The 14,281-nt window shown below is 41.1% G+C and overlaps 1 protein-coding gene across 1 annotated transcript in view; it reads right to left on the reverse strand.

Moving 5' to 3' along the window:
- Positions 1 to 14,281, reverse strand: part of SLC25A21 (solute carrier family 25 member 21) — a 397,660-nt gene that overhangs the window by 108,517 nt on the left and 274,862 nt on the right. The window contains exon 5 of the mRNA XM_040333092.1: positions 5,773 to 5,839. Within this exon, the coding sequence (XP_040189026.1) occupies positions 5,773 to 5,839 (67 nt within the window). The remainder of the gene's footprint in view (positions 1 to 5,772; positions 5,840 to 14,281) is intronic.

Raw genomic sequence — 14,281 nt, forward strand, 5'->3', positions numbered from 1 at the left:
TATACTTTAAATGATTTATAAAAAAAACGAATTTGTTTCAATATCCAATTATGATGAACTGTATGTAATGCATATAATAATGTTAAATGGCGCATAAATTCATATAATAATCTTTAATCCTCACATTCCTCTACAATGTAATGATACACTCCTGGCACAATACAAATATCACCTACTAAAAATGTATATAAAATACACATTAATAAAAACTAAATATATATGTAAAAATAGCCTAAAAAACACCCCTTCTAATCAATAAAATTCCTAAAGATCAAACTAAAAAAAAAAAATCGGTAACAATGTATATAAAAATTAAACAATAAAAATTCCCCCACAAATTATATTGTAAACCACAGGGTAATATTTCAAAAAGGGGTGAAATTGAAAATCCAATGGCAACCAAAAAATATACATTTTGGGTGTGGCTTAACTATCACTAATACAACAGTAAATATCCAGTTCTACATTCAGGCCTTCAGGGCATAAAGCTTCCATATTATAAATTCATTTCGTTTCTTTCCATGAAATTGATCTCACTCGGTTAACAACTCTCCAAGGCTCTAACTGTCTCTATACCCCAAAATTGAAGAAACCATGGGTCTCTGTTTGAACCTTCCTATAGTGCAAAGATACACTATATATAATCTATTTCAATATTATAGATATGCTCTAAGATCCGTTTTTCCAAGGTCTTTTTGTTCTTTATATATATTGAAGACCGCATGGGCATTCTAAAACGTAAACCACATGCGTCATTGTCATAAAGTGATAAGTGAAAAGGAGGGCGCTATAAAGTGATTATAAAAAACACTCATAAATATTAAATAATAAATAAAAATAAAGTTAAAAAAACACAGATCATGGAATTCACCCAAGTGAATTGGAACAGTGTTGTACAATTAGTGATAATAAATCTTTAAGTCTAACCACCATAAAGTATTCCGCAAATAATATAAATCCAAAAAAAGTATTTGACTCTTTCTAAGGAAAATATATAAAGCAAGAAAGATAAAAATAGTCCCAATAGTAGAAAAAAAATCCCAAATGCTGTGATTAAATTCCAAAATCCATTCACCAACAAACACAAAATCTTGCAGTAAAAGGATTGTTATCCAGAAAGTGCAAACTTGTTCCTTCACCATATGCAAGGATACGACACCCAAAGTGCACAGGAGGGGAATGTGCTTACCAGACTCAATGGATCTTTTTGATTAGAAAAATATATCATGTGCTTAGCAGGAGCGTGCCTGCACACTTAGCCATAAACAGGAGATGTGGGTATTGGCTCAAAACCTCAGTTTCAGAGATGGAACATGGAATGAAAAAACAGAACTTAAAAGAATAAAAACAGAACAAAGGCCAAATGGCCGCATACATTAAAAAGGGGCTGCAGACTCGAAGGAAAAGCACTTGTGGTTCCTCAACTTCCACAATGGCGTGCGTTCCACCAGTCAAAAGCTCAAGCCAGATTGCCGGATGTGATGTAGGGAGTGCACGTGACCAGGCTGCGCCGCCGACATACGTTTCGTAAATTAACGTCTTCAAGGGGCCCCTGTTAACCAATTATGTGACATGGGGCAATACATCTTAATTACAACTCTACCTGTATAAAATTCACAGTGCTGGATCGAGTCCATTGGGATCCAAGAGGAGAGGACTAGCATTGCAGATTACTGTGGTTAGGGATGCATTGGAAACATTCACTCCGGGCTACTGCATCCCCCGACTTGAAAAAAAATCACCAGTTTTAAACCTTTCTTTCAAATATGAATATCATGTGTTACAAAATATACTATTTGACACTGATCCTGTTAAACTAGGTTTGTTGCATTTTTTTATATTTTGAGTTTAAATCATCAATAGATTCCTCACCTGAAACTTGCATTTTGTGCATATATTATGACTATACATGGCTTTGCACATAAGCAGATATTGACAATTGGTTTTGTACAGCTCAGCTCTGTCCATTCTGAGCTGTTTTAAGGAAGTAAGGAACCCTATGAACAGTGCAGAGAATAGATCTCAGTTTACCTCACCTTCCCTTGTTTCTTTAGGGGGGGGGACATTTGGAGCCTTGAGTCAGAGACCAAGACCAGTGTGGCGTAGTTATATTATCTAGGGCACATCTGACACATTAAATAGTGTTGCAGTGCATTTCCGTCAGATTTCCTGTGAGCAAAAAATCTCTCCCCCTGAGAGAAGTTAGCTGAGAGAAAAGCAATCCAACCCCTTAGAGCATGACAGTCTGAAGGGGGCCCTGTTGCAAACAAACACAGTTGCAAGGGTGCCAAGGCAGGACCCAGTAAAACATGCCATAATTCAGTCAAACGCCTCAGGAAGGCATACTCCCAAAGGACTCTTCATGGGCAGGATTGCACCAGTGGGTAGACAATAGCTCTGACCTATAAAGCACTCTACAACTAACTTATATATTACACTAGGTGTGTGAAGAGCACTACAAGCCAAACCCAGCCCCCAAAGGTCACATTACAGGCAGGCTCCATGTCTTCATCCAGGCAGGGTCCAGATACAGCCTCTCAGACGTTGCTGAGGATCAGCTGATCTGGAAAGCTGCAATATTTGCCCTGATAGCTCTGAAGCTAAGAATCTTGATTGAAGTAATAAAAGTTCTTGAAACAAAAACAAACATTTATGAAATGGGTTTGCTATTCTCTGAAGATAAATAATGCACGTCCATTCTCCAGAACACTAGCAAATAACTGAAGAATGATGGGATTTAAAGGGGGTTATACCTGGATGACCAATGGCTTTTTTTTTGTTTGCTAATTCTCTGATAGTCAGCAGTATAACCCAGTTGTCTCAGAATTGCTTCTGATCCTGTATCCCTTATGAATGATTAAAAAATATGTTTTTGTGTTGTACTGACCTTTACCTCATTTTCAAATAATCAGAAGTACAGTATAGTCAGATATATGTTTAAAACGGTGGGATAAAAAAATGTATCCTACTTTGGCTTTTTACCAGATATCCCACAAGACACAATTGAAGAAGCCTTATGCAGCGTACTTACGATCGTAAATTCTAAGAAGAAAAGTCCGATGTGAGCTTTTGGTCGGAAAATCCGACCGTGTGTATGCTCCATCTGACTTTTGCTGTTGGAATTTCCGCCAACAAAAGATTGAGAGCAGGCTCTCTATTTTTCCCAACGGAAAAAGTTCCTATCGGAAAATCCGCTTGTCTGTATGCAATTACGACGGGCAAAAAAACATGCATGCTCAGAATCAAGCAGAAGAGTCGAACTGCCTTATGAACTTCATTGATCTCGGCTCATTGTACGTCTTGTACATCACCGCTTTCTTGACGGTCGGAATTTCCGACAAGATTTGTGTGACCGTGTGTATGCAACACAAGTACACAAGTTACACTGCTGCTCACCAAGGTTTCTTCAGTCTTTAGGGCTTTTTGTTTGCTTCAGCTTGAATCTGATATCAGTATCAGACACTTCTGAAATCACAGCAGGTTAATAGGTGCGTTTGACCTGCAGGTGACCTGTTTCTAAGTTGCTTTCGTAATCCTAGCCTGATAGGGAGAGGAGCAGTTCCAACACACATAAAAACCAGTGTGCACAGGTCTTTAGGAAGATGTTTTTCCACGTACAAGGCCCATCGTTGTTTGGTCAGACAGTTATGTTGAGATGGCCCAATGGGCCATCTCAAGAGGTTGCAAACACTACCAGCTCTGTGCTAGTCAGCACTAAACAAATCTAGGCGGCAGCAGTAAGGTTATTTTTTAAATATAGAAAGGTGACAGGAAGTGACCTGTTCTAGTCTGCTGGTAACACAAAGCAAATTGTGTAGTTGGGCATGACATTTTTGGAGATACATGGTTAATGGAATTATTTCTCTATTACAAACAAAGAGTTGAAGGTTGCAGTCAATTTTCCTGTTCTTCTTGTGCTCATTGCAAAGCTGCCAAAAGTTCTGATTTGCTTCCCATGGTAATTTCAATGTTATGTAAATAGCACAGGTAAAGCAAAGCTTTGCATGACATGTAAATAGAGAATTTGTTTTACAGAACAGGAGACGAATTTCTAGTTTCCTTTTTATTTAACAAACGTCTCTGATGATTCGGTCAGAGGTCAATTCCCCTGTTAGCTGACAACTGCTAGTGTTTAACCCTTAAAAAAAAAAAGAAAAAAAAAAAAACTTAATCCATTTACCTTTCACTGGCTGTGTACAGTAAGCCTTTTGGTTTACATAATCCATGTGGGTTAGATTTTCATATCCCAAGATAAAGAACAAACATGGAAACAAAAATCTACTAACCACACAATCAGCGTGAAAAAAAAATATATACATGGAAAGGGTTTTCTGACAAGCCTAGGCGAAATGAAAAGTGTAGGTGTTGTCCATGGCAACCGAAGTTCAATTATATTTTCTTCTTTTTTTTTTAAAGCGCTTTGTTTAAATTAAACATGAAATACAAATTTTTGAACAGTTAAATGCAACATTGATTATACAGAAATGTTTTTTACATCAATTAAACAGCACATAAATAGTAATGATTTTATATAAATTAAATCTATTCTGGGTGAAATAATAGGGACACAAGTCCTAGGGTTTAACCACGCCTAATGTAGATACTATGGATCTCTTACTGTGTAATGTATTACATTATTACATAAGTAGTACATAAGTAGAGATAAGTGTTAAAAGCAATATCTTCACCCATTCTGGGTGAAAGAATAGGGATACAAGTCCTTGGGTTTAACCACGCCTAATGTAGATACTATGGATCTATTACTGTATAATTTATTACATTATTACATAATAGTACATAAGTAGAGATAAGTGTTAAAGGGGTTGAAAAGGATTTTTTTTCCCCCTAAATAGCTTCCTTTACCTTAGTGCAGTCCTCCTTCACTTACCTCATCCTTTGATTTTGCTTTTAAATGTCTTTATTTCTTCTGAGCAATCCTCACTTCCTGTTCTTCTGTCTGTAACTCCACACAGTAATGCAAGGCTTTCTCCCTGGTGTGGAGAAAGCCTCTTGAGGGGGAGGGGCGAGCAGGAGGGTCAGGACGCTCTCTACTTTGCAGATAGAGAAAGGAGCTGTGTGTTAGTGGGTGTCCTGACACTCCTGCTCGCCCCTCCCCCCTCAAGAGGCTTTCTCCACACCAGGGAGAAAGCCTTGAATTACTGTGTGTAGTTACAGACAGAAGAACAGGAAGTGAGGATTTCTCAGAAGAAATAAGGACATTTAAAAGCAAAATCGAAGGATGAGGTAAGTGAAGGAGGACTGCACTAAGGTAAAGGAAGCTATTTAGGGAAAAAATAATTTCCTTTACAACCCCTTTAAAAGCAATATCTTTGAGAAGAAAGGGGAAGGGGAGGGAAGCAAAGAACAGAAAAGCAAAGAACAGATAGAGAAAGAAAAGGAAAGGGAGGTGTCCCATTTCTAGATTGTAAGCTCTAACAAGCAGGGCCCTCTGATCCCTCCTGTATTGATTTGTATTGTGACTGTACTGTCTACCCTGATGTAAAGTGCTGCGCAAACTGCTGGCGTCCTTTATTTTGGTTACCTTACTAATTTTAATTTTTAAATGAGAGCCTCTGCCCTGTGGATAAGGTAATTTTTCTGAAAAACTTAATTGATAAAAATGTACATCGGATTGGTTGCTGAAGATGAGACATCCTTGTTTATAGCATATCTCCCACTATTTTTCAAATTCTATTTTTCCTGCTCATAGCAGCCACTACATTTTTTTAAAAATATACGAATCTTTAAAAAACATTGTCAGTGGTTACTTACTTTTACTGCCCGTTTTGGAGTTTCTGCCAGGATGGGAGGAAGGATTCCTTTATAGAAGCCAAGCAACCTGTTAACAGATAAAGATAAGTTACAACTATTTAAATTTTTCTGATTCTGCAATTTTTATTTCAGATAGAGCATTGAAACATACAATAATGTCAGAGGCACCTAGGCTGCCCACACAGGGGCTAGGACTGGCGCATGAAAAACATGGAACATACAACATAAACAGAGAATGGAAGCCTCCCATCTACAATCACAGAAAACCTGAGTGCAACATATGCATATTTTGTGTTAACCCCACAGAGTGCAAGAGTAACCAGGACAGATATGTAATAGCTCAGCATTGAAATAGTCCTGGGCATCCATTGATAACTAAGGAGGGCTAAGGGCCCTAGAAAAGAGAGAGAAGAAAACAGTGAGAAATTCAAAAGGAGAAAAGTAGAGATAGAGTAAAGGGAAGAAAGGAGAAGGGGACCCGGATCATCTAGGATACCAGTCAGCACCGACCCACACTAGTCAGAGGGAGTTCAGGGAAGGTATACATCAACCATGGCTCCCAGACTTGCAACTTAACATGTGTGTCTAAGAATACTAGACATTTGTTCAATGACCATCATGGCCGTCAAAGGGTTTTTCACTTCCTGAAAAGGGGCTATGGGTTTCTTTCATGCCTGAGTGATCGTTCTTTTAGCCTCTATAAACAGATGGGTTGCCAATTTTTGTTCACAAGCGAATAAACCCAGGATAGGGCAATGTAACAGTGCAAATTTAGCCTCTTTTCAGACTAACTTTACCAATTTTTATTTGGTTAACCCAACTAGAGATGCATCGAAATTTCGACTGCAGAAACATATCCGCCGAAAATGGTGTTCTCAGCAATTTGCCGATAAGAGTAAAAGGTGCCGATAATGGTGCTAAAAACGCATGAGAGTTTGCTGCAATTTTACCACGATTTTACTGTGCTAATGGTTTGTTTTGCACAGGTCATGTGAATCAAAAACCGCATAAAAAATGTAACACAGGTGCTTCATTGATTTGTTTTCAATGTATTTCAATGGAGGGGCGGGGGGGTGTGTTTTTGGTGCAGTTTTTTTTAACTGGCCAAAAATGCAGCAAGTGCAACGGACCAGTGTGAAGACATACATAGAATTTAAAGGGATACATTTTTCTTGAACTTTTATGGCTGACAATTCCTATTCATTTAAATTCATGATATTTATTAAAATGTCAAATATAATACAATTATATATATAAAAATATATATATATTTTTTAAAACTGTCAGTTTCATTTTTTTGCCAAGTGCTCCCTGCATTTTCGGTTCCGGCACCAAAATTTCCATTTAGTGCCCCTCTAATCTCAACCAATCATTTAAAGCCCATCTCTAGTCAATTTTTTTATTTTAAATCCCCGCAGTCCTTATGATATCAGGACAAGAAACAACTGTCACTGAAAAAAGCCTGCTAAATTTGCTTACGGACGTAATTTGTTGCCAAAATGTTCTCTTTAAATTAGAGCAAAACCCAAAGGCTTGTGTGATGGCAGGTTGACATTGTTTCTGCAACGGTAAAAGTGTATTTTTGTTAATGGGGTGGCAACGCTCTTTACGAGTGCTACAACTGTTTTCCTGAACCGTCACTATGGAGGCTACAAGCGGTCATGTCAATGGATAAGTGGTTGCAAAACAAGCTGTAGAAAGTCAAAGCCATGGAGAAAAAAGTAGAAAAACTTTGTATTAATAAAATTCACTATGACTTAGCTAATTGCACGGCATCCAGTTTGGGTTTAGATCTGCTTTAAATTGTGGCTTCACCTGTGTGTATGCAATGGAGCTTCCACATTGTGCAACAATTGTGAGTAGAACATACTATGTGAACTCTTGCTTCTAAAGTAAACAATACATCAATAATGTTGATAAATGTATGAGCGATTATTGGGAGAAGGCACAGTTACCAGTATGAACAAATTACAAGCGTGCCTTTCCCTTTAATTTATCACTAAACCTGCCAGATGAACATCTTGCGTTCTGGCAGAGAAATATCTCAGTAAGCCTCACCTTTCCAGGCACACTTGTATTCTATTTGGCCTTGACAACTAAAATATATTATTCTCCTTTATTTTCTTAAAAGCATCCCTGTCCCCCCTCCCCCTACCGAACGCAGGGAGAGAACGCAGGATGCGGGCCTACAAGAATAAAGTAGCAGTAACCTGAACTAATACAAACAGCAGCAGCAACAAAATGGCAGAGATCCATTAGATGTAGGACCTGAGAAAAGACGGGCATCAGAGCATTACAGAACAAACAGCACACCTGGGAAGAGGACCATTCTCTCTTTCAGCATTGTCAGCCCTCATCATTTATCTGTCATCAGTGCCGGGCAACATGGAAATAGATGGACTCTTAGCCTCACAGCTGTGTGAGGCCATATCACACCATCTCCTCGTTCTCTTTTTAGAATTTTTAACACTCTGTGACTAACTCTCTCCCAGGCTTATTTAACAGGCAGTGCAAAGAAAATAATAATGTGTTAATGGCAAAAACTCAAATGACTTTTCGGCAATTTGTGATCAGTTAGATTGGGTGTTGTGTGTATCTTTTGCAGTTAAACATTTAACAGAGTTCTTTTGATTTTGTAAGGCCAAACTCTGTGGTTAATCATCCTTCAATTAAAAAAGTAATACATGTGTCTTATATGTTTTCTAGGGGCCTTATGCCGCGTACACACCATCGTTTTTCCTGACGTTCAAAAAAACGTTGTTTTTCCCAACGTGATTCCTCTCCAGGCTGACTTGCATACACACGTTAATGCAAAAAAAGTCCGACCACAGCGCGCTGACGTACACCCTTTGGGCTGCTTTTGCTGATCCTCGTGTTAGTAAAAGTTTGGTGAGAGACGGTTCGCGCTTTTCAGTCTTCATGCTTTAAAGATCGTTTTCTGGCGTTCAGTTTGTGCTTGTGGGTTCGTATTTGTACTTGAGTGCGTGAATATCAGCAGCAAAAGAAGTTGATTATTGTAGCATTAGAAAGAAGAAAAAAATTAGCTGCATTAAATGAGGCAATAATTTACAGCGTAACGAATGTGCTATCTCCATTCTGAACGCTAGTTTTACCAGAACGAGCGCTCCCGTTTCATACTTGATTCTGAGCATGTGCGTTTTTTTCCTCTCGGAAAAGCATACAGTACCTGTCTACAAGAATGCGGCCCCCCCACCCCAAAGCACCCTGTCCCCATGTTGATAAGGACAGGGCCTCTTCCCGACAACCCTGGCCGTTGGTTGTCGGGGTCTGCGGGTGGGGGGCTTATCGGAATCTGGGAGCCCCTTTTAATAAGGGGGCCCCCAGATACCGTACCCCTACCCATTCACCTGGAGGAAAAGTGTCAATAAAATAAACACACAACACAGGTTTTTAAAATAATTTATTAGTCAGCTCCAGGGGTCTCCTCCGCTCTCTGAGGGACTTCTTCTGACTTCAGGGGTCTTCTTCCGTCTTCTCCACTCTCCGGTGTTGTCTCGGCGCTCCCCGTTTTTTTTCCTGTTTGCTCTCTGGTGCCTTCTTTGCGGCTGGCCACCGCTATCTTTTTTGAAGCTCTTTTACTAGCGGCGGCCAGCACCGGTCTTCTTTGTCACTTTCTGCCTTCTTCTTTTCTTCCGAAGTTGACTCGACGCTCCCTCCCGCTGTAATGCCGGGTGTGCGGTGCGCAGAAAAGGCTTAGAAAACGTTCAAGCCAGGCATTTCTATTGAAGTCTATAGGGCCAAAAATGCTTGTAATCTGCCAAAAAGAAGCTCATGTACTTTTCTGAGCTTCAGGCATTTTTCTTCAGGCGACAGAATGTTCAGATGTATACAGGGGCCATTAAAATGAATGGGATTTGGCTTGTTGAGCGTTTTGGAGCTACAACCTTCAAGCAGAAAATCGCCTAAGGCTTCATTCACACCTATGCAGCTTGCTTTTTCTGCAGTGCTTTTGCGCTTTTACCATGATTTTACTGCGCTCTACCGTGATTTTGCACCGATTTGCTTTTTTTAATCTTTTTGTTGTTGGCAAATTTGTTGTTGGGCAGATAAAAAAACGCAAATTGTGGCAAAATCGTGGTACAAATGCACTACATGCTTTTCTGCAGCTTCTCCATTTAAGTCTATTGAACCAAAAAAAGCATTAAAAAAGTCCATGACTATTTCCAAAAATGCAGTGATGTGAACATGTTCCATAGGAACCCATGTTAAAAATAATGTCCTGGTGCATTGGTGTGAATGGGGCCTAAAACCTAATGTTATCCTATGTGTCCACACACATTAAGATGTTTAGAGGCATTTTTTAAGCTCTATATTTTAGAGGAGACAAAAAAGCCCTTCTGTTTTGCATTTTTGAGAGATTCTGGCAGAAAAAAAGCTAAACACGCCTAAATGCTAGTATTAAAAACGCTCAAAATTAGCATTATTTTCTGCCAAAAGCACTAGTTTTTGTACATGGGCCCTTTAAGTTTTTTTGCCTCCCTCTATACCAGCTTTTTTTTTTTTTTTTAACGCATTAGACGAGTGCAACAACAGATCTGCAATCAGTTTTTACAGTTCAAGCATTAGTAAAGTCTATTGAGCTTCAAAATTAAATTGTACAAAGAGTAAATATAATGTGTACTGTGCACTAAGAAGGTGATTTCTGGTTAGGTGCATACCTATTATGATTGTATATTAATATATTGTATATGCCCATTATTACTGTATATTAAATATGGCCATTATTAATGCATTTGTGCTGCTTTACTAATGAAGCCTGGTATTGACATTAGCCATACACAGTTCCCATTGAATAAAGTCTTGGACATGATCTCTTCTGGGACATTAGTAGCAGGATCGGATCCCAGTATAACAAAGTCCCGGCCTCACATTCACCTCCTAGCCAACTTTATCCTCCTGTCAGTATAAGCGATCTGTCCGCACCCACTGCCCATATTTGCTTACGTAATTCTTCCTCCCCCCTCCTCTTAGATGTTGACACACAATAAATCTTCTGCTACCTGGCTTTACCTGCATTAGAAATATTTGCTTGCCTTCACAAAAAAGAACAAATGCTTCTGTTGAGAAAAACTGGCAGGAGAGATGGCAGCCTCCTGCTAATGTCTTTCTGGTGCCAGGCAAGAAGACGCTGAGGGCAGAGCTTTACTGACAATGTGATTTCCTAGGCAGATGAATCACACATTGAACCTTTAAAAGGAAATAACTTGAAAGCTAACTTTTATATGGAAGAAAAATAATACAGGGTTAAAGAAGAATTCCAACCTAAATAAAAGGCAACATATGTTGGGCCAGATTCACAAAGAGATACGACGGTGTATCTCCTGATACGCCGTCGTATCTCTGAGTTCCGTTGGTCGGATCTATGCGCCTGATTCATAGAATCATATTCCGCATAGATCTCCCTAAGATCCGACAGGTGTAAGTGACTTACACTGTTGGATCTTAGGCTGCAATCTCACTCTGTCCGCTAGGTGGCACTTCCGTTTGTATACGCGAGGAATATGCAAATGAGGAGTTACGCCGATTCAGAAACGAACGACCGCCCGGCGCTTTTTTTTTACGTCGTTTGCGTTCCCCTGGGTCTATGAGGTGCAGCCAATGTTAAGTATGACCGTCGTTCCCGCGACAAAATTTGAATTTCTTACGTCGTTTGCGTAAGTCGTTCGCGAATACGGATGGACGTAATTTGCGTAAACGTCGAAAGCATGACGAGTTGCCGACGTCATTTGGAGCATGCGCACTGGGATTAATTCGCGGCCGGCGCATGCGCAGTTCGTTCGGCGCGGGGACGCGCATCATTTAAATGATACACGCCCCCTACCCGCCGAATTTGAATTCCGCCAGGTAGTTTACGCTACGCCGCCGCAACTTTACAGGCAAGTGCTTTGTGAATACAGCACTTGCCTGAAAAACTTGCGGTGGCGTAATGTAAATGAGTTACGTTACGCCAGCAGAAAGATCTGCTGATCTTTCTGAATCTGGCCCGTTGTGTACAATATACGTCACGAGTGCCTACATGGATCCTTATGCTCAAATTAAAGGGAAAGTGTTGTGTATTTAAGGTTACGTGGGGGAGATTTACTGAAACTGATGCACAGAAAATCTGGTGCAGTTGTGCATAGTAACCAATCAGCTTCTAGGTTTTAGGCCGGGTTCACACTGGTACGACATACGCTCCGACTTTGGGAGCACATATCACATGACGTGTGTAAATCAATGATTCCCTATGAGAGCTGTCTTAACTGGTCCAACACAAGTCGGACCGACTTTGAAAATGGTTCCGACTTTGGTCCTACTTCAGCCTATTGAATATCATTGAAGTTGGATCAAAAGTCGGATCATTATCTCAACTGATCCGACTTTGGCATGCAACTTGTGCTCTGAGGATCTGGAAGGGGAACCACACGCCAAAATGAAAATACGGTGTAGCGTTCCCCCACAATTCCTTACCAGGCCCTTCTAGGTCTAGTATTGTTCTTGAGGGGAAACCCCACGCTGAAAATATGAAAATCCATGCCAGACCCTTATCCGAGCATGCAGCCCGGCAGGTCAGGAAAGGGGGGATGAGCAAGCGCCCCTCCTCCTGAACCATACCAGGCCACATGCCCTTAACATGGGGGTGGGTGCTTTGGGGCAGGGGGTTCTCTGTGCTCCCCACCCCAAAGCACCTTGTCCCCATGGTGATGGAGACAAGGGCCTCTTGTCCACCCTGGGCGATGGTTGTCGGGGTCTGCGGGCAGGGGGCTTATTGAAATCTGGAAGCCCCCCAGTACCCAATCCCCCCACCCTATGCGAATGAGTATGGGGTACATTGTACCCCTACCTATTCACCCCAAAAAAGTGTTCAAAAGAAATAAAACCAACACCCAGGTTTTTGACAAAGTCCCTCCGATTTCTTGGATGAAGACCGTGAGGTCTTCATCCTCCAGTCATCTTTGCTGCACTGATATCTACTTCCTCTGATTCTTCTCACCTTGTTGATGTCTTCTTCCTCTGCTGGTTCTTCCTCTGATCTTCTCCCGACACTAGCTTCCACAGTTGTGCGAGCTCCACTCTCTGCCAGTTATTTTATAGACACGGGCGTGGTCATCTGGAGACCCCAAACCCCTGTGATGTGAAACTGCCCCATCATGCCTCGGGAAGTGACGTCACAAAGGGGGAGGGGTCTCCGGAAGACCTCACCAGATGACTACACCCGTGTCTATAATGAAACCAGCAGATAGCAAAGCATGCACAACTGCAGGAGGTAGCATCGGGAGAAAATCGGAGGAAGAACCAGTAGAGGAAGAAGACAGCAGAGAGAAGAAGAACCAGAGAAACGGAGGAAGAAACGAAGGAAGAAACAGAGGAAGACAACATCAGCGTGGCGAGAAGAACCGGAGGAAGAACCAGAGAAAAAAGACATCAGCGTGGCAAGAAAAACCCAGAGGATGAAGACATCACTGAAGGGAGAAGAAATCGGAGGGAGAAGAGATGCTTTAATAAAGGTCTTTGTCAAAAACCTGTGTGCTGGTTTTATTTCCTTTGAACACTTTTTTGGGGTGAATGGGTAAGAGGTACAATGTACCCCATACTCATTCACATAGGGTGGGAGAGGCCCCGTTAAAGGGGCTTCAAGATTTCAATAAGCCCCCTGCCCACAGACCCTGACAACCACCACCCAGGGTTGTCGGGAAAAGGCCCTTGTCCCCATCAGCACGAGGACAAGGAGTTTTGAGATGGGGGGGCGCAGAGCTTCCACCCCCTATGTGGCCTGGTATAGTTTAGGAGGGGGGCGCTTGCCAGTCTTCTTTTCTTACCTGCTGAGCTGCGTGCTTGGATAAGGGTCTGGTATGGGTTTTTATTTTGGCGTGTGGGTTTCCCTTAAAATCGATATCAGACTGAAGGGTCTGGTATGGTCCTGGGGGCCCCTATTCCATTTTTTTTTTTTACAAGGGGTTCCTCCTCAAGATTCATATCAGACACAAAGGGACTGGTATTTGTTTGGATCAAAGTCTGATCTTGTTCATTAAAGTCGGACATGAAGTCGTAGGGTAAAGTCAGATCCACAGTGGTACGACTGTCGTGTTGTACCAGTGTGAACCCGGCCTTATTGTCAAAGCTTGATTGAAGCTGATTGGTTATCATGCACAGCTGCACCAGATTCTATGTGCACTAGTTTTAGTAAATCTCCCCCATAGTGACAACTTGCAATGCAATGAAGCACTGCAGTATTACCTTGCCCTGAGGAAGAGACCCTGCATAGTCCTGAAATGCTGGCTTACTTGACTGATGTAACAACTAATAAAGGAGTATATATGCTTGCAACGAAGTGCTGGGGATGTCTTATTTCACTGATGTTTGCACAACGCCTTCCACTACAGTCACAAATTTACCAAAGTTGAACACACAAAGGATTGCAGCCCTCAACTTTTGATTTATGTCATGCATCATTCTGTCATCCTACTCTCTCCTCCTATCAGCATGCTTTATCAGCACATAAATTAAA

The sequence above is a fragment of the Rana temporaria genome, chromosome 13 (genome assembly GCF_905171775.1).
Source record: "Rana temporaria chromosome 13, aRanTem1.1, whole genome shotgun sequence".
NCBI lineage: Eukaryota > Metazoa > Chordata > Amphibia > Anura > Ranidae > Rana > Rana temporaria.